At 32.3% G+C, this 19,651-nt stretch overlaps 1 protein-coding gene and 2 long non-coding RNA genes across 6 annotated transcripts; 1 reads left to right on the plus strand and 2 right to left on the minus strand.

Moving 5' to 3' along the window:
* Positions 1–1,957: 1,957 nt before the first annotated feature.
* Positions 1,958–15,038, plus strand: l(2)05287 (WD repeat-containing protein l(2)05287). Of its 2 annotated transcripts, none has more exons than XM_074182370.1 (11): positions 1,958–2,116; positions 2,546–2,706; positions 2,759–2,963; positions 4,382–4,641; positions 4,697–5,216; positions 6,834–7,018; positions 9,600–9,757; positions 9,812–10,177; positions 12,145–12,311; positions 14,712–14,885; positions 14,941–15,038. In XM_074182370.1, the coding sequence occupies exons 2-11, from the start codon at positions 2,633–2,635 to the stop codon at positions 15,022–15,024; spliced, it is 2,193 nt and encodes a 730-aa protein (XP_074038471.1). In that variant the 5' UTR covers positions 1,958–2,116; positions 2,546–2,632; the 3' UTR covers positions 15,025–15,038. The 2 variants fall into 2 exon arrangements, with proteins under 2 accessions (XP_074038471.1, XP_074038472.1); XM_074182371.1 differs by having other exon boundaries at positions 1,958–2,054.
* LOC141485533 (uncharacterized) lies at positions 9,894–12,137 on the minus strand. The gene is made up of 2 exons (XR_012467271.1): positions 10,259–12,137; positions 9,894–10,042 (listed from the first exon to the last, which is right to left on the minus strand). It is a non-coding gene; the product is annotated as an uncharacterized lncRNA (long non-coding RNA).
* LOC141485534 (uncharacterized) lies at positions 15,039–19,622 on the minus strand. Of its 3 annotated transcripts, none has more exons than XR_012467273.1 (3): positions 19,004–19,622; positions 18,695–18,777; positions 15,039–16,786 (listed from the first exon to the last, which is right to left on the minus strand). It is a non-coding gene; the product is annotated as an uncharacterized lncRNA (long non-coding RNA). The 3 variants fall into 3 exon arrangements; XR_012467274.1 differs by having other exon boundaries at positions 18,932–19,019; XR_012467272.1 differs by lacking the exon at positions 19,004–19,622 and having other exon boundaries at positions 18,695–18,925.
* Between the last annotated feature and the right edge of the window lie 29 nt (positions 19,623–19,651).

Raw genomic sequence — 19,651 nt, forward strand, 5'->3', positions numbered from 1 at the left:
AGGGGCCAACCAAATTCAATAATTTATTGAATAATGAGAGAGTGAGCCTGAAATAGTTGAAATATTTCTCTGGATTACTAATTCTCATTTATTTTAACCACAAAATTGTGATATTTTCCACATTTTTTTCTATTTTTGAAAATATTTCCCACTATAAAGACGATGTTTTCTCAATGAAGCTTTTTACGGTAAAGTTGATATAATTTGAACAAACTGACACATTCGTCCATTTCGGATTCAATTTCGATGTTTGGGCTTAAAAAACGAGAGTCAAAGCAATATAACTACTTTGTATGTTGACGTATAACATTTTGCGGAAATCGCAAAAAAGTTCAACTTTTTTACGATAAACACGACGCCATTTTAAATCGCACTTTTTATGCGATGTTCGTTCAAACATGAACTAGCCTTTATACCGTAGCTCCGTTGAGTGTTGTTTAAAAGCTTCGTCCTTGGTTACAAAAGATACGCAGTATCTGTAACATATATTTGCTTCTTCTTCTTCTTTATTTGTCTGGTTTATTTTTTTTTACTTACTGTTAGATCTTGTCCAGAAATAGTGTTGATAAGGCACCAAAAAAAAAGGATCAATTGTTTCACAATTTGGTCTATTACTTCTTCCAATTTTGAATAAATGATATTTACAGCTACAGTGTCCTGCTCTCATCCTAATAATACTAATACTATGTCTTCTATCCGTTTTTGGTAATTTTATATACCATGGTTTCCAAGGATAGTCCGGTTGAACCCTAAATTACATATTCCTGTTATTTTGTATATTGTGTTTACATTGTGTGCAAACTTTTGTATAGATTATTTGTTTAAAATTTGGTATGCTTAATATCTATCTTAATATCCAGTACATGAATTGTGTTTCCATTTATAATGGTTCTTCTATTCATTCTCTCTTGACTTTGACAACCTTAAAAGGACTATCTATTATTTTTTCAATTCTTTTTCTGTGAATAATATCGGTATACTTTCAACTATTGCTTCGCGTTACATGGCTATATATGGTACATATGTATTGTATGCCTTGCCTCTTAGTCTTCCATTGATTACAATATTGTTGACTCTTTTCAATTATTGAACTCTATTCCTATTTTATTTATTCCAATAATTTTTTTCTAATATTTCATAATTTAATATCACACACATCTAATTTAGCTATCTCCGAATGAGAAAGATATCTCAAATTCCTCTCTTCTGATGTAGATTCAACAATTACTATAAGTTGCCGTTTATCCCTATCACTATATAATGGTATCTCAGTATCCACTTCACTAGCATTGTTCTCTTTTATGTTTACAAAACTATTTCCAAAGTTACGTGTCTGTGAGAGTAATCCAGAGACTTCCGGATTCAATCCTAGAATAATCCGGACTTCACTATCAACATTATCGCCACTTGCCGTGTCTTCATCATTATCTATATGTGATTTTTTAGGGGAAGACTCGTCTCCTCCCTCCTTCCCTAACATGCTTACGGTATCTTCCTCCTTATTATTAATATCTATTTTGCAAACCTTATTTTTTCCCGCTGTTAGTTTTAATTCCGATAATTGTTTGTTAGTATCAGTATCGGAGAAGGTTAAATATTGGTAATACAATGAAAAATTTCAAATTATTGTGGCACACCTGTTCTTTCGATGTCTATGATCACATTTTGAAATGAATTGCTGTTTACCTTCTTTCAATTTGTTTGATGTTTATATATTCATTTCTAAATTTCATTTGCTGTAGGACATGAATGTTTTATAAGATTGAAATAACAATTGCAACTAGTTTGGCGTCCTTCACCACACAAATTGGAGTTTAGGAAGCTGAAAAGATAACGTCTGTGAAGGAAACCATCATTGGAAAGACACCTTACAGCACAATGATAAATGATTTCGGTATAAGAAGAAGAATAGTTCAATTGATTTCCTCAAGTAGAAGAAGAATAGTTCATATGTACCGTACCATTTGTAAGTTTATATAAATTGTCAAGAACAACAGTTAACCTAATAATATTTTAGGGGCATGTGATCAATCTTAAGTAGATCTTCATAAAAGGTAATAAGGCGAATACTAAATCCAAATATTAGTATTGAAGTGTCAAAAGGAGACGATAAATGGTATGATTATTGCAATAATATTCCAACATTATCATACATTTAGGACATACTAATTTTGCAAATATAATCAGAGTGCAATATATCATTGGCAGTCTAGTCTGGCAGATCTCAGGACTTCCAAAGAAACAATGCAAAATTAGAGTACATTATGAATATTGAACAGAGCCCTGTGCGAATATTGAAGACTTTATGTAATATTTTGAATGAGTTTTAAATATTTTGAGAAGTCTCATTTCATAAATTCTGCCTTCAATAATAACAGAAAAGAAGTGTTTATAGCATTGCATTCCTGCATGTGTCTTGTTTTAATGTATAATTTTGGGAATATTAATGTTACTCCCAAATAAACAACGTCAATTATAACAAGAATGTTCTTAATATACCTTACTTCAAATTATTCTTAAATGCTGTAACCTAGCCCTATTTCAGAAAGCCTGTCTGAATGCGAATTATTGAAAAAAGATCAAATAACTGTAGCGAAGAAACCCATATTTCCATTTTGTATCATTATTTGTGATGGAAGTTGCTGTTAATTTCAAAGGTGGCGGTTCGTTAGTGAAACTGCCTCCAGTTTTTTCCAGAGATGGAGAGTAAGTAATTAAACTTCAGTTCAGGTAATGAATTCATTGATTTATTTTTTAGGAGTGTATTTGTATGTTCCAAAAATGCCATACTCGAATATAACACAAGAACCGGCAAACTTTCTTTTGAATACAAAGGATTTATTGATGATATAGTAGGATTTAATTGTCATTTTTATGAATCCCATCATTGCCTAACAGCTTGTTGTAGAAATGGTACAGTATTGTCATGGAAAACTATGACACACTTTAAAATATCTGAAAAGGTAAGTTTATGCAAGCAATTTTTGATATGATATAACAAGGGAGTAAAAAATTGACTACAAATAGAATTTTTGCCTAATAGTAATGAAGACTTACTTTTATTGACAAAGCAAGATTTGTGTAAAGAGAGTCAAATGTATGGTAATACAAAGTAGATAAAAAAGAAATTGTAAATATAAAACAATTATTTACATAGTCTAACACTAAAATTTACCATATTATTTTTCAAACAATTTCTCAAAATTTCAATTGATTCATGAATAAAAGAAAAACTGGAACCTCTGCACAATCATGTTGCAGGAATTGCAAAGGCTGTTTCTCAAAAGCTTAGAGCACTGTTCCGAACCAGAAAACTGTACACACCTCAGCAACTTTTGATGCTTTATAAAGCTCAGATCAGACCTTTTATGAGGTATTGTTCTCATGTATGGAGCTCCGCTCCAAACATACCCTGAAGTTGTTGGATTCCATCCAGAAAAGAGCCATCTGCCTGATTGGAGACACGAACATCACATGCAACCTTGATAGTCTGGAACATCGAAGAAAGTTTGGAGATTTGTCTCTTTTCTATAGATACTTTCAAGGGAAGTGTTCAAGTGACTTGGCACATTTGGTTCCACCAAGAGCGGTACATATCAGAAATATGCGACGGACTGTAGCTGCTCATCGTTTTGAGGTTCAACTTAGTACACCTCAAACTTCACAGTTTAAGAACTATTTCGTCTGGAGAACTGCGTTTATGTGGAATAAATTTCCTGAAAACGTTTTTTCAAATGGATTTAATCTCCAGGGATTCAAATCCAATGTGAATCGCTACTTTTGCACAGACACCGCTCTGAGAGCACCTAAAGGATTTTCCTGTAGTGTTTATGTTTTGTCCTTGAAAAAATAGAGATTTTCAAAACTATTTATTGATACTTCGTCAATTCCAGATTTTGTTTCATTTTTTAATAGTCATTATCATCTGCAACTCAGCAATATTTGAGTGGAACAAAATTAGTTCACCTTGATATGAAATATTTTTTAATTAATCATGGAGTCATATGTAACAAAAATGCATTAGTTAGGGATTCAGCTATTAAACGGTAATAATGGTTCAGATTATCCACTGATTTTGAAATTACTATTTATTTATTTTGTATACCACTCTTTTTTTATTTATCAGTTGCTTGGATAATTCCAACTGAATAAAATGATGACATCAGGTGAGGAAGATCGGTACATGCATAAAATATAAGTATATACTTAACTTTGTATGTACCATATCTTTACTCACATAAGCATAATCTTATGAACTACTATTAACAATTTTGAAATAAATATTCACAGTATATTGTGTTTTTTGCTAAAACTGAAAGTTAAAACTAAGTTGTTGACTATTGAAAATGAAGTAATACCATTTTTGTCAATTTATTTTCAGAAACTTCCAATCAGTCAAGTGAAAACCTTCAACATTATCTCCACCGTTGATGAGGATTATAAGGCAATAATATCTTACAAAAAAAATCAGTTCATTCGATTCGCCTCAGTCAACATAAAAGAGAAATCATTCAGGGATTACAAGTTTGCCATAAAACCAAAAATAAAATATTGTATAGGATTGAGTAGTAAATATTTTTCTGTAGCACAAGAAAGCGATCTGTATTTCATCAAACTGTCTGGTGGCAGAGAATTGTCAAGGTATTTGCATCCAACCACATTTGATTGCTGTGAATGATATTGAATTATTTTTCAGGTATTCTATGCAAGCCACTCGAACATTCACCTGTCTAGCCTGTCATCAATTTGAAGAAGTAGTTCTTACTGGTGACAGTACCGGCCGGGTGTTGGTATGGCAAAATATTTTTACGAGAGAAAAAACCCAGTCAGTATTTCACTGGCATACATTACCTGTCCAAACTGTGAGTTTTTCAGCTTCTGGAAGTTACTTCTATAGCGGAGGAAGTGAATGTGTTCTAGTAAAGTGGCAACTTGAAAACGTGAATGACAGAAAGTTTCTTCCTCGCCTACCTGCGGAAGTACAACATGTTGCAGTTGCTAATGATAATTTATACGTAGCTGTGGCAACCAATGATAATGCCATTAGGATACTGGATCCGACAATGAAGCAAATCACCCTAATTCAACATTTGGTGTTAGGAAAACATTATGAAGCTGGAATTGTTTATGATCCCCGGACGCAAGCTCTCATAATGAACGGAAATCAAGGACAAATCCAGTTTTATTCTCCAGATGATATGTCGCTCATGTTCAATGTAAGAAAAACCTCACAATTTCATTTTATAATTTGTCATTGAAGGTAACTTTGGGGTAAAAGACAATTCATCATCGATCCCTGAATCATCTTTAATGTTAGAGCAGTAACCATCTAAACCTCATTTCTTAACAGGTTGAATTTTGAGTTTTTTCACCTCAGATCTTGATTTTTTTTTGGAGGGTAAAAAAAATACCTTACTTATATAAATCTTGCAATTTCTATTTCAATATTTTTATAGGATATGGTTTGGGATAAATAAATCCATTTTGTATGTCACGGTTTTTATAAAACCCTTATAGTGAAAATCATAGAATAAACTCTATTGATTATTTTTTTTTGTATGTCACAACTGAAAAGTTCACAGCAAAAGGTAAATATTCATCTAATTGAATCACTAATGTTTTAGAAATATTCCAAAAATATTTAACAATACTTCACTGTCAGATTTTCAATGAACAGTTCACAAAACCACAGTGTGTATTTTCACTACTTATTTAATACTAATAGGTTCATTTTCAAACACCTGTTTAGGGAAACATGCTTTATGGGTATTGAAAGTGTTCATTGAAACATTTTTTTGTAAGACGATAGCTTCTTTATGCATGTTAAGTACTATCAGATTTAGTATTAATCACACCAAAGAGGGTGTTGTATACACACGCATTGTAGTTTTGTAAAATAACCAGTGAAGTGTTATCAAAAACATTCTTTATAGTTTTTCAAGTAAATTTCATCACATAAAATATTCCAAAGTTGATATTGAAACTTGTAAGTATTCTCTATATTGAACCTGTGGAATAAAAAATGGGTATAATATTATACTATCCACTTATAATTTTCATTGTTGTTCATCAAATAAATGTGTTTACTATAAAGGAATACTTATAATAATAATAATAGAATTTATCCATCAATCAAAGGTTATACAAGGCATCTTATTATCCTTTTTTGAGATACAAATGCCCTTTCAAAGTGACAAGATGACCCTCAGAAGATCACGCCATATTGTAGAGTAGACTGTATCATCCCAAAATATAATAGTCTCAAGATGTCTGCTAATACAGTATCTCGCAGATTTTTTATTATACAGCATGTAGTGCTTAGTTTCGAACATACAGTATTTATGTGTGCTTCCCATGTTAGCTTACTATCCAAAGTAACACCTAAGAACTTGATGGTTTCCATGGATTGTATAGATTTACCAGATAAGGTTAAGTATAGGTCATAATTTGGATTCATGTTTTTTGGCAAGAACCGGACATAATTAGTTTTTTTTTCTATTCAGGCTGAGGCCATTCTTAAGGCTATACCTTTCTATTTCATTAGATGCCTTGTTACTTAATTTTGTTAATTGATCAATGTTATTGTGTGACATCAGAATATTAGTGTCATCGGCATATAATATCATTTGTGGTCTTGAATTGCTTATCTAATTATTGAATATTTGGAATAACTGTCTAGTTAGAGTGATTCGTTAATCAATACCTAGAATATTTTATTTGGCACGTAAGTCTGACATGTTTTATAAAAAGATATCTGGAATATATAGATTTGAGAAGTATATATTATCTGAATCTTAGATTAGCCTATCAGAATAATTGAAAACAATTTGCAGATTGACATAGTGGACCAAAATAAGATTACGAATGAAAGAGAGTGTGTGATGGTGAACACCGAAATAACCAAATTTGCAATAAGTAAAACTGGATTATGGTTAGCCAACATTGAGGAAAGAAGAGATATGGAATATCATAAAGAAATTAGATTGAAATTTTGGAAGTTTGATGAATCGAAGCAAATGTAAGTTGATTACTTTTTAATTAACCGTTCCGAAACATTCTCTCTTGCTTGGCAGCAATGTATAATAGTTCTAGGAGTTGAAATATGGCTTCTCTTGCACTTTAATTAGACGTTAATTGTTTGTAAGGTGAATGTGAAAACTTTGGTGCAACTGTGAATTCCAGAAAAAAATAAATAAAAAACAGTATAGTTGAGTGACAGTTTCTGTTATCCAAATTTTAACTACTCCTGAGATAGCAAACTTTTAGATTATGAGTATACCTTTTGTGAACTTCTTGTTTGGCAATTATTTCATTTCAGTATACCAGTTCTTATCATTAATTTCATATCCTTGAATTGTCTTTAGTAAGGAAAAAATAATATTTTTTCTGGCATCCACAGGCAAGACTTTATAATGTCAAAAACTGAAAATAATTCATGAATGAATTTGCCATCATTTTGTATATTCTTGGGTGTTTCATTATGAAATGGTTTGCATGAATATTTAGACGTCATTTTTGTCATTTTAGCAGCATTTTTGGAGAATACTGGCTGAATACTATTTTTATTCAATATTGTTGTTGGTTAATATTGAACACATTTTGATAAAAGTATACGACACAATTCAAAGGAGCCATCAATAGATCTCCTTAAAAAGTGTATTGAAACCAAGTTTGTCATTATTCAATGATAATCTTGAAGAAAGACAGGTATATTTTCAATCACCATCATCAGGATCTGATCACAGTTTGCCTAAATTTAACCTTGTATCCTTATGAAAATTTTACTGTCATGGAATAACATTATTGGTTAAAACCATTCAGACTTTCATTTTTTTTTAATAATTAAGTTTTCACACAAAATATACAAGGTGTAACATAGGTACGTTCAAATATTAATATTACTGCAAATGAGTTATTTGCATGAAATTTGGTACCCGAGGTTTTTTTTGACATGGGAAATCATAATTTCGTATTAATTTTCATGTAACATCTAGTAACATCTGATATTTGAAATTATTTTTTGTTTCTGTTGATCACTTTGAATGGGCTTTTTCTACAGCATCAACTCTAATGAACACATGGGATCAAGTCTATAACTCTTTTTGCATGAGTAACTTCTGTTTACAGCAACTGATTCTAGGCGTTGCTATCATTTTCATCATGTTTTCTCTAAGATTGTGAAGAAACTGTAAATAACTAGACGAAGGAATAGTACTTTCTATTATAAGTTCTTCAGGGATACTCAATGTTGTTTCATAAACCAGTTCAGCACTTGAACTTTGTAATTGTTCCTTTACTCTAACCCTGATCCCCTGTAAAATAGTAGGAAGAAGGTCAATCAGTTTTCTGATTCATGGCATTTCAGTGCTTCTTTTATTGTGCAATTAAATCTCTCAATCATTCCATTAGTAGTAGTAGTACATAGTTATTCTTGAAGATACCCCAAATTGAGGAATCCATCCTGTATAAAATGGTTTAGTAACCGTTTCTGCAGTTATATTGCTTGAATTAAAAGCTTTAGGCCATTTTGGATGATTTATACAAAATAAACAGTAGATATATTGATAGAGAAATAGATATATTGATGGAGAAAGTTGTTCAACAAAGTCGAAACTAACATGCTCGAAAACTTTTAGGTACAAAAAAGGATAATAAGAACGATTTGTCATGCTCATCCAACCACAACATGTAAACCTTTATTCAAGAATCTCCAAATACTAACCCTTCCATGTTTATATATTCTTGAACTGATTATGTACATAAAACGTAACCAAAAAGAACTAATGAGGAATGAAGACACTCATATGTATAATACTAGGAATGAAGAAAAACTTTGGCAACCCTATTCAAGGTTATCAGTCTGTGAAAATTCACCAAAGCATATTGGTATCAAGTGTTTCAATAAAATAAGAGATTTGATAGATGTGAATCTGAATGACATTCTATTAAAAAATAAATTGAAAAACTTTCTTCTTGAAAAAGTATTTTATAATGTTGAAGACTTTTATAATTCGTGATATCTCATAATTGTAAGACTGACTATTGTAGGTACAATTTATCTGGTTTGCTTCCGATTAACAACTTATTTGTAGATTACCTTCTTTTCTTTCTTGACTAGTCTGATAAGTGTTATGTATGTGTATGTATAATGCCTTGTATAACCTTTGATTGATGAATAAATTCTATTATTATTATTATTATAAGTTACCAAGCAATTTGTTCGTTATATATTTTGTTAGCACTGACAAAATATATTGACAGTTGTAATAAACACCTTCACAGGAGAAGCCATAGTGATCAACATACTATAAATATTACTGGAGTTTTTTCCCAACACCAAATCGTTATTTTTAACATCTCGACACGTGTTTCGATCACCAAGTGATCATTTTCAAAAAATAACGACCAAAGGTTCCAAACAGTGCATCATATCAACATACTATGATGAATGTAGCTTAACATTCATAATTGAATTTTGAAATTTCAGTTTTATATTTTGTATATTACAGCACTGACATTTTATTTAATTGTTCTGAAAATGGTGTGATGATCTAAACTATGGTTATTTGATTACATTTCATTTCCTACAATTTTTGCAGGTTTCAATTGAATACATCTGTTGAATACCCTCATGAAGATACTGTGAATGCAATGCTATTTCAGCCTGTTAATTCAGATGATAATTTACAATGTATCACAGTGGGAAATGACAAAAAATTCAAGGTTTGGCAACTTGTTGATTGCTCAACAGTACATAGTAAGAAATTTGATAAAAGTTGATAGAATATTTGTAAAGTCGGTTATTTTTCAGAAAAAGGAGTCGCCTGGAGGTGTCACGGGGTAGGATTCTATAGGAACCTTTTATGTTCATCTTTATCTTTTTCTGTAGACGGTTCATTAATGGCTACTGGTTTTGGTCCTATATTAACTTGTTGGGTACCGGATTCCTGTGAATTGAAGTGCTCCTTAATCCATCCTTCACACAAAGAAACAATAAAACAGATCCAGTTCGGAAATGGTAACCAGTGCCACCTTTTAGTTTCTGCAAGTGAAAATCAACTTAGCGTTTGGAATATACTAACACTCTCGATGGTTTGGACAGTGCCTATTAAGATATCTCTATTGATTGCTGACCGTTTATCGGAAAATATGGGTGTCATATGCATAGACAAAAGCGGTATGTTTGGTTTTTATTCTATAACCCATTTTCCTGAGTCTGTTATAGTAGTTATCAGAAAAATGTATATGAGTTAAACACCTGTTTCGTCATGTTACTTGTTATGGTGGAATTCCAAGTCATTACCAAACATTATCTTCAATCTGAAAAATAAAGCTAAATCGATATAGAATCTGCTGAAGTGAAATATTGAAAAAAATCTATTGAAAAAATTAAATTTCTGTACTTAACTTTCTTTAGTGATCAACGTTTCAGAAAACGCCCTGGACGTTTTCAAAACTCAAAATTCACTTTGAATCTTTTGCCTCGAATTGTAAATAGCTTTAATTCTTTTGACATACGTTAAAAGAATGAAATTTCCGGATGTCATATGCGATACTCTATATGAATATATATACTGGATGTTTTTTGAGAATTCAGTTGAGGTTCATATTTCCGTTTCCAACCTCTCTTCTTAGTAATAGCAACCAGGTATGATCCATTTCCGCAAAGCTATTTGAAATACACTTGTTACCTTCAGAAATAATATATGCAGATTCTTTGAAATTTCTAATGTTTTCATGAGTTTCTTTGGTGATAATTTTTATTTCACTCCATTTTTCAGATTGTGGAAGGTTATATACTTGAAAAAACAGTAAGATGTATTGAGTTGCCACAAAAAATGTCTTTCAAAGAATACTGACACTACTTTTCAATATTATTAACGGCAAATTCAGTTTTGCTGAACTCCTAAAAAAAAAAACGCTCAACTCGACAGCAACAAACATTTTATGTACCATTTTATCGTTTGAACCACACATTCAATAGCTGCATTCCAAGAATCTTATGATTAGCCAATAGTAATGTTGATCTTGAGATGTTTAACATATCTGTGCTTTAATGTGTAGTTTAAGGTAGTATATGTGGTATATGTTTTATTGTCGCTCATTGTTTTAAGCTATTCTTAGTTGCAATTTGTAATTCAGTACCTTATCTTACTTTAAATGGGCTTGCTCGTAAATGAATAAATAAATAATCATTGAAAAGAACTGGCCGATACTTGATGAAAATCCATATAAAAAAAAAAGTTATTGTATGATTTTCACTATAAGGGTTTTACAAAAACCGCGACACGTGTTTCGCTATACAATAGCTTCTTCAAGCATAAATAATCTTCAAATACTGACTTCACAAAAATTATAAAAAATTCTGGAAAGACCCGAATCACTTTTGAAAATAAGCTATTTTTCTTCAAATGATAGTAATTTTTATGTTTGCAAAAGTCCCTAGCTCTATATCAAGTCCCTCGATATGAAGCTAATAAATATCTTTCAAGTTTCTATAAAAAGTAGCAAAATAAGTTTTTTTAATGTTTTATTGTTGAGTTGATATCTCAAACTCACAGTTCTGAAAGATTTCTACAGCCTCTTGAGGTGATGATGCCATATGGAAATAAATCAGGAGAAAGCGGGGAAATAATCAATTGTTTGATGTATTTATATGATGAAAAATGTGTGAACGGTTGCTGGTTGATTAGTGGGAATGGTTTGTTTTACTCAATCAATCAACCAGTAGGTAAATGTTGGTTCAATTCTAATTATGAGATTTTCAATTTCTATTGCATTTACTATGCAGTTTCTAAGCTTTCGCAAATTCTAGTGTGATGAAATTACTTTTCCTCCACTTCAGAACTTAGTTGGCCAACACAAACACTGCTTCCACACACCAGAACTGCAAACAAATTTGCGTCAGCAGGATATGAATTTAACCAATGACACCAACTTGGTTAGTGACACGCTTTTGAGATGTAATTCATATCCTAATGATGCTTTTCATTTATTGTTTCTTATTGACAGAACTTTAAAAAATATGTATTGCATTTATTTTTGATTCATTGATTATGGAATATTGTAATAATTATAGTATTTTTGCATCAAAATGTGGAATGAATATTCATCAGCTAAACACTCCTCATTATTTTTTTTCAGTTTTCATATTTTCACCTGCATCTAATGTTCCTGTTTATTCAAGTAAACATTTGCTGAAGAAAGTTGATGAAATAGTGGCTTGCAGTTTCATTCCCAGTGAATATAGTAATGACTCAAGACTGAGGTGGTATGAGAGATCACATATTTATTTCATTACATCAAATAAGGTAAGTAGAGATTTAGAGAATATTTGAGAATTTCCACCTCTCAATAGGAGTTGGAATGAATATTGAATACCCGAAAAACAGTTTAGAATAATATTAGCTAAACAAAACCTCATGGTTGCTTCAAAGTGTTCAATTTATTATATGGCCTGGGACTTTCTATAAACAGATAAGAATTATAAAATAAATGATATTATCACCTTTTTGAATGAAAAACTTGTTCTCTGATTTTTTATATACTGTGTGTGTGTGTGACCAATTTAAAATCAAAGCATCCTTAAGAGCAGATAGTTGTTGGTTCACAGATGGATCAAAAACACCTTCCGGTTCTGGTGCAGGTGTTTTAGTCACAGACCCAGGACAGAGATATCTACCTGCCTAGGCAAGCGGAAATGTACGCTATTGAATTGTGTGCGGAGAGATTAGATAAATTCAACCTCATACACAAGTCAATAAAAATATTCTCGGACAGTCAAGCGGTGTTGGAAGCTCTTAACTCCTACCGAGCAACGTCTAAATTGGTAGCAAATTGTCAAAAACGAGACTCTTCTCGATAGGAAGACTTAACAGATTGTCTCTGGTCTGGATCCTTGGCCATACTGACCTGGAAGGCAATGAAGCTGCTGACTCCCTTGCAAAGGAGGGTGTTGCAAGCAGCTTCATCGGACCAGAACCTTTCATTGCCATCGCTTCAGGCTTTGCCAAATGAACATTGAACACCTGGATGGCAAGAAGATTCATGGACTTCTGGCAGAATCTTCCAGGATTGGCTCCAGGCGTTTATTTAAAGCTTGATACCAAACAGTTATTGGACTACAGTAGGGATGAACTACGATGTCTAGCAGGCCTTCTTACAGCCCACTGTCATTTGAATCATCATATGCAGAGACTCGGACTTTCAGAAAGACAGTGTGTGTCGCCTCTGTTTGGAAAATGATGAAACTGCAGAGCACATACTTTGTACCTGCCCCGCTGGGTACCGAGTCAGGTTTTTAGAGTTTGGCAGAGCCGTACTCTAACCATCTGATCTGAAAGAGCACTCACCATACAAACTAACCAGCGTCGTTAAGAAGCTGGGTTTATTTGGTCGAGTGTGAATAGGTGTGAGCCACAATAAACCCTTGTGGGTTGCGGTGCAAGATCGAATAGACCCACTCACTTTAGACCTAACCTAATCCTTCTATAGAAGCAACTAGAAAAATTCGATTAATTAGTCTTTGTTTTCATGGACGACTTTTATCATTTCTCAATGTCAATGATCAACAAAATATATTAGCAATTTTCTTTGAAATATTTTTAGTACATTGTGATATTCGTGGCAAATATGCCATTTAATTATCCCACCAATTCAATTTTATAACTATCAAGGTCTCGCAGATATTTCTGGTTCATCCAGCAGCAGGACCATGCCGAAATTAAGTAGTTGTTTTCTGGCCGGCATTTACCAGAAACTACCTTGTAGGTAGTAAGGAGAAATGATCTCTGTTTAGTAAACAGAGATCATTTAGAGTATTAGTCCCGCTCGGGACTTTGTTCACGAGATGGAGCTGTCACTAGTTACCAATCTTTTTCTTAGACAAAGGTTTCATATATGCAGCGGATCCGCATTGAAATTAATCATGCCTCAAGCACTTTGTTGTCTGGGTCGGATCTTTCCTGCACTGATGAGAGGTAATACCTCAAAACCGGTCGGTAGGTGATCTACTCGAATAATTTCAGCATGGTGCTGTTGCTAGATGAACAAGAAACATCTGTGAGGTATTTTGCATAAATTTCTGTCTGATGTCATTCAATATCCAGCGTGATATTAGCTGGGGAAAGTAGTTGTTTTCCGGCATGCATTTACCAGAACAACAACAGGTAGTTGAGATAGATGAATATTTCAAAATTTCATTTCGAAATAATGTGAATGAACTCTGAATTGCGGAAAAAAGGGAAACTTAAACTTACCAAATGTTTTTGTCTGTGTTTTTTCTGTCAGGCCAACTATAACTACAAGTGAAAAATATCCAGTCTAAGTATAATTAAGTGGATATCAAATACGTTTGAAATGAGATTATTCTACAACATTACACGGCTGATAGACTGTGAATAGTCATGATGCTTCCTAGGTGGCTCAGGGAGTTATTAACATTGCCTACCCAGAATACGAGACTAATGAAGTAGTTGATGCCGTTAAAACAAAAAAACATTTTAAAAATCAAGGAATTTTGATCTAAAAATAAAACCAAAAAATATTAAGAGTCTTATTTTAGAAATCAGTTGAGTGTATTATTTTCAATAAACTGAAGTATTTCTCACATGTAGTAATCAGTGTTGTAGAATATCAACCCCTTCTCTTTTTTATGTTTTTCCCATTTTCATATAATGTAAAGGTAACTAAATGTGTAATGTTTGTTTCAGGAGTTATATTGTGTGTCTAGTGTGACTAATTATATTATGATAGACAATGTAGTGCCAGACGATACATCAATGTTTAGTATGGCAATACCAACAAACAAACTAAGTTTAGTTCAACCTGTCACCCCTAATAAACATGTCTTTGAAAAAGATGTTGGGCACAAAACCATTAAGAAGGTAATGTATCAATGAATTTTTTGAAGTTTGTCAGCTAATCATAACTTTTTTTCAGTACCTTGAAGGCCCCATACACACCATCGCTCCAATTAGATTCTCTTGTTACTCACTATTGAAATCTTTAGCAGTACAAAAATAAAATGTTAAAATCAGTTTCACGACTAGTTATTGAGTTTTTCATTCATTATTCACAAGAAAAAACAATTTTGTTAATTCTCGTACTGATGAAGGACAGTTGAGTCCAGCAATGCATTTGAAGTTCAGTGTAGAAACACTGATGATACCTATGGCAGGTCGAAACAATGCAGTCTGGTTTTGTCCATGAATGCTTTCTATTAATTGTGCGACAAACAACCATCTTCCATTTTCAGGTAAACCACATGGGTTGTTTTTTTAATTTCCCTATATTAATTATAGACAAACTTTATCCTTGCACAGACACTTTTGTAATTTGTGCTGTTGATAATGATCTAAAGGTTCTAAACCTATTGAAACTAGTGCTTGCTCTCAACTTTTGTAAAAAATTAACGCAGACATTATATGGAAATAACATTTCGTGGAAAAAAAAGATGTTCTTGATTCTTTTGAGCATATTCACCTCCCACATTCTAAAAAGATTCATTGAAAATCAACAAGCATTCATTTATTAGAGATAAGCTGGTTCCCAGGAAAAATTATGTTGTGTATTTTTTCATCTGCAAGTAAAGCCATGATTTCGTATATGAACATGTTTTGGAAGTCCTAAAACTCAAGAATGATTGAGAGTATGGCAACAAATGATGTATAAGTAAAATATAAGTAAAACAAGTACCAAATTACATAAGTGTTGAGAACACATTACTCTTTTTAGGTAGTAGAACAAATAAGTTTGTCGCTGAAAACAAAGTAGTCTCAATTACATAAAGAAACCAAAATATTTAAATACGACTCAACTTCTTAGTAACTTGAAGCTGAATATGTGACTTGTTAAGTAATTCGTTTGTTGATAAGCCCAGATTTGATTTTCAAAAAATGTTAACAAAACATGTTGATTACATTAAACTCAAATATTTATGTTATAAATTCTAAGTTCAAACATTTTAAAAATACTATTGCCATTGATATTTTACTTATCAACAAAACACTCTTTCTAGTTTAGTTATTATACATTGAATACTTTTTCTTATCAATTATGGTAAGATATAATTAGGCATGAATTCAAAAATTAAGGGAAGTAAAGGTTATGGCTTTCTACTTCTCCATCTTTATACAAAAAAATGTGGGAATCTTCCAAAGAAAGTAAGAAAGCAATCAATTAAATTCCAACATTTTTGTATGAAGATTGAGAAGTAGGAAGCCACAACGTTTGTTTCCAAAAAATTAATCTTCTAAAAATATACCCCTTTCAGTTTGAAATATTTTTCATCTGTTACTGATATCGAAGAAGTAGTGGTAAGTGATGATATACGAAATACTAATGAGCTGGGTTATTTGTTGGAACATTCAATTCAAGGTTTCCAATCTGGATTTTGGTTCACAACTCCGTAAAACTTTGGAAAATAGCGTACTTTTTCATGGATATATGTGTCTTTTCTCAATCTGCTTTGTATACATATTGAAGGTGAAGAGATCTAAACTATATCCATCCAACAAACAAAGCAACCCAAACAACGATAGATGCGTGATCAAAGCATGATCACCACGCACATTTGCATCTATTAAGTAAAATAAACAAGCCTCCTTACTCTGGACAATTAGATTTACCTGCAATCGGCTGACGGGATTCATTGTTTTATGTATATCGCAGTATCAGGGTGGTCAGTTACGTTTTAACGCCTGTGGTGTTTTGAAGTTTAAAATTTTTAAAATGTCAAGTACTGATTCGGCTGAAAAAACTGCTAATTTGTGTCCCTACAGTCCACCTAAAAAAAGACCAAAAAAACTGCACCATAATATTAATGAAAAAATGTAATTATAAACATTTACAAAATCAAATTGAAGCAGATCCTTTAATGTACTCTGATGAAATCGTGAGAAAAGTAGGAAACATTGCTGGAGTGTCTCCTTCAAGTCTTTATGGAGTTATGAAAGAAAATAAAAAAAACATTATTTTTTTGCTGCAAAACCATATCCCCCATGAAAGAAAATTATTGATAAAGTAGACGATTTTGACTTACACGCTATTAGAAAGAAAGCACATAATTTTTTTTATGCTAACAATAGATTCAGTTCTAAAAGTTGTAAACATTGATCCTGTTCTACCAAATTTCAATAGGTCGACATTCCACAAATTATTAAATTATCAAATTAAAAAAAAGAGGGCGAAATAGTTTGTTTCTCCAGAAACCAGAAATAGGATTGTAGAGACGACAATATTTGATGAAAATAAGAGCCTATAGAAGAGAGACTAGAAAAATCTATTACCTGGATGAAACGAGGGTAAATGCAGGTCACACTGAGTTCAAAATTTAGTTTGATGAACCAATAACTTCTTCAAGTCAGGCCTTTTCAGATGGCCTTCCAACTGGCTTGAAGAATCCTTCAGGTAAGAGTCACCTTATTATACTCTCCAGAAACCGCATATGTTTGTGAACAAAATAACTTGTTATTGTTATGTGATGTTATTCATATGAAAATAAACGCTTCCTCTGTTTCAACTAGAACAAAATAACTCCCTTTTCAGAAAAAGGTTGATAGTATGTCACATAGGAAGGAAAACCGGTTTTGTTTCCTACGCCTTGTGGGCCTTCGAGTCGAAGAAAACGGGCGATTATCATGAGAAAAAGGATGGCATATCTTTTGAGAATTGGTTAAGGAACATAGTTCCGATGCCTAAAAATGCCTCCTAGAACCACAAAAAAGTTGTAAGGTATACCATTCGAGGATAACGTGGTAAAAGCAGAACTTTTAAGGATGGTGAATGAACTTAAAACCAAATCTAATAAATACATTGATGTCGAAATTGCTAAAGCACATAATAGAATAGTGTTATGTCTTCTCCTGCACCACTGTGAGCTCAACCCAATAGAGCTTATTTGGGAGTACATGAAAAAACTATGTTGGCAAAAAAATCCTACTTGTAAATTTTGTGATCTTAAAAATATTCTTTAGTGAAGCCGTTTCGTCTATTACCGCTAAAAAATGGAACAATTGCGAAGTGCATGTGAAAGGTAGAGTAGAAATGAAATTGTTTCTGTTTAAAATCTGTTTTTCCGTTAATCAGCTGTCGCCCCCATACGAACGACAACTCTCAGAAGTTGAGAAACTTGTGCGAGCTAAGGACTAACGAGGTCTTACCTTTTAACGTGTGAGTCCTAACACGGTTGCAGAATCATCCCAGCTTCAACCAGATAAATTCTCTCGAGAAAAATATCTGGTCGAGGCAGGAATCGAACCCACGGTCTTCCGATCGTGAGTCGGGCGCACTACCACCGCGGCCAATTCCACACAAGTTGTGGAATGAAATTGTTAAGAGATTAAACTATCTAATGGAAGATTTAGTTGACAGAAATCCGTTGATAATTAATCTTAATGAGGAAAGATTATTCTAGTAGCAGTTCTTCAGAATCTGGGTAATATCGGTCTAAAATGACAAAAGGATTTATTATTTTATTATTATCATTTTTGATTTATACACTAAAACGTCATTTTGAAATCAAAAACTGTTTACCCGTTTGTCCTGCTGAAATAAAATGACCCCATTTTTTTGTAGTTCATTTAATGTTATATATATATATATATATATATATATATATATATATATATATATATATATATATATATATATATAAAATATATAACTGCAAATGAAACTGAAAAAAAGAAAATACCTTTAATATGCTTTGAAAAACACGATCTTTTGTGAAGTGAATGTTCATTGATGTTTTCTGTGTTTTAACCTTCCATCGACACACTGAAATATAAATTATTATATAGAACAACAGAAAATCTGATTATGTGTAATAAAGGGCAAACTGAAAAGTTCACTTCGAAAAGTTATTGTGTAATAAAAATCTATGAACTTTTCTTGATGAACTTGTTAAAAAAAAAGAAAACATCAAGAAAACCATTAAAGTTAGCAAAGAAAAACTTATTGAGAAGAAATAAAATCAACAATTAATGTGATACACAAAACCTACATAGTGCCAAAATGACAATAATGTCACAGTATACTTATATACAGTAATTTCACTTCGGGTGATTTTTGGTTTGAATTTTCTACACGCAGACCCAGGAGTTGCAGTCTCAGGTCTGCGCAAACGAATAGTTCAAGACAGGCACGCAATCCTTCCATAGTTGTCGAATTTCATGGGTTTTACCCAACCTACTGAAACTATTTTCAGTGAACATTTTCCAAATTTATCGATAGAAACTGGTGTTGGAACATAGTTCATCATTGTCCAAATGATCTGGGTTACTTGAATATTACATAAATGCAAATTTATCATTTGTACAATTTTCTCAGGTGCCCAACATGGTTTTCATCGACTGTATTTTTTTGAGCAGTTTATATGAATAGTTGTTATGTTGAGCAGTGTTTAGACGCTTTGCTTGAGATTGTAGTAGGGAGAAATGTTATTAGTGTCAAATACGTCAGTATTGTAAAAACTGTAACTCCTGGACACTAACATCAAAGGAACCGACGCTAAGTGGGACTACTGTATACTGTGATAATGTTAACTTTTATATCTTCCACAGCCATAGAACTTACTCTATACTGTAGGCGAGTTCTTCAATTCAATAAAAAAAATTCTGATGAATTGCGCACTAGATAAATTCATCAGACC

Source organism: Leptinotarsa decemlineata, unplaced genomic scaffold (genome assembly GCF_025532065.1).
Source record: "Leptinotarsa decemlineata unplaced genomic scaffold, Ldec_3_MD MMD2_tig00026328_RagTag_RagTag, whole genome shotgun sequence".
NCBI lineage: Eukaryota > Metazoa > Arthropoda > Insecta > Coleoptera > Chrysomelidae > Leptinotarsa > Leptinotarsa decemlineata.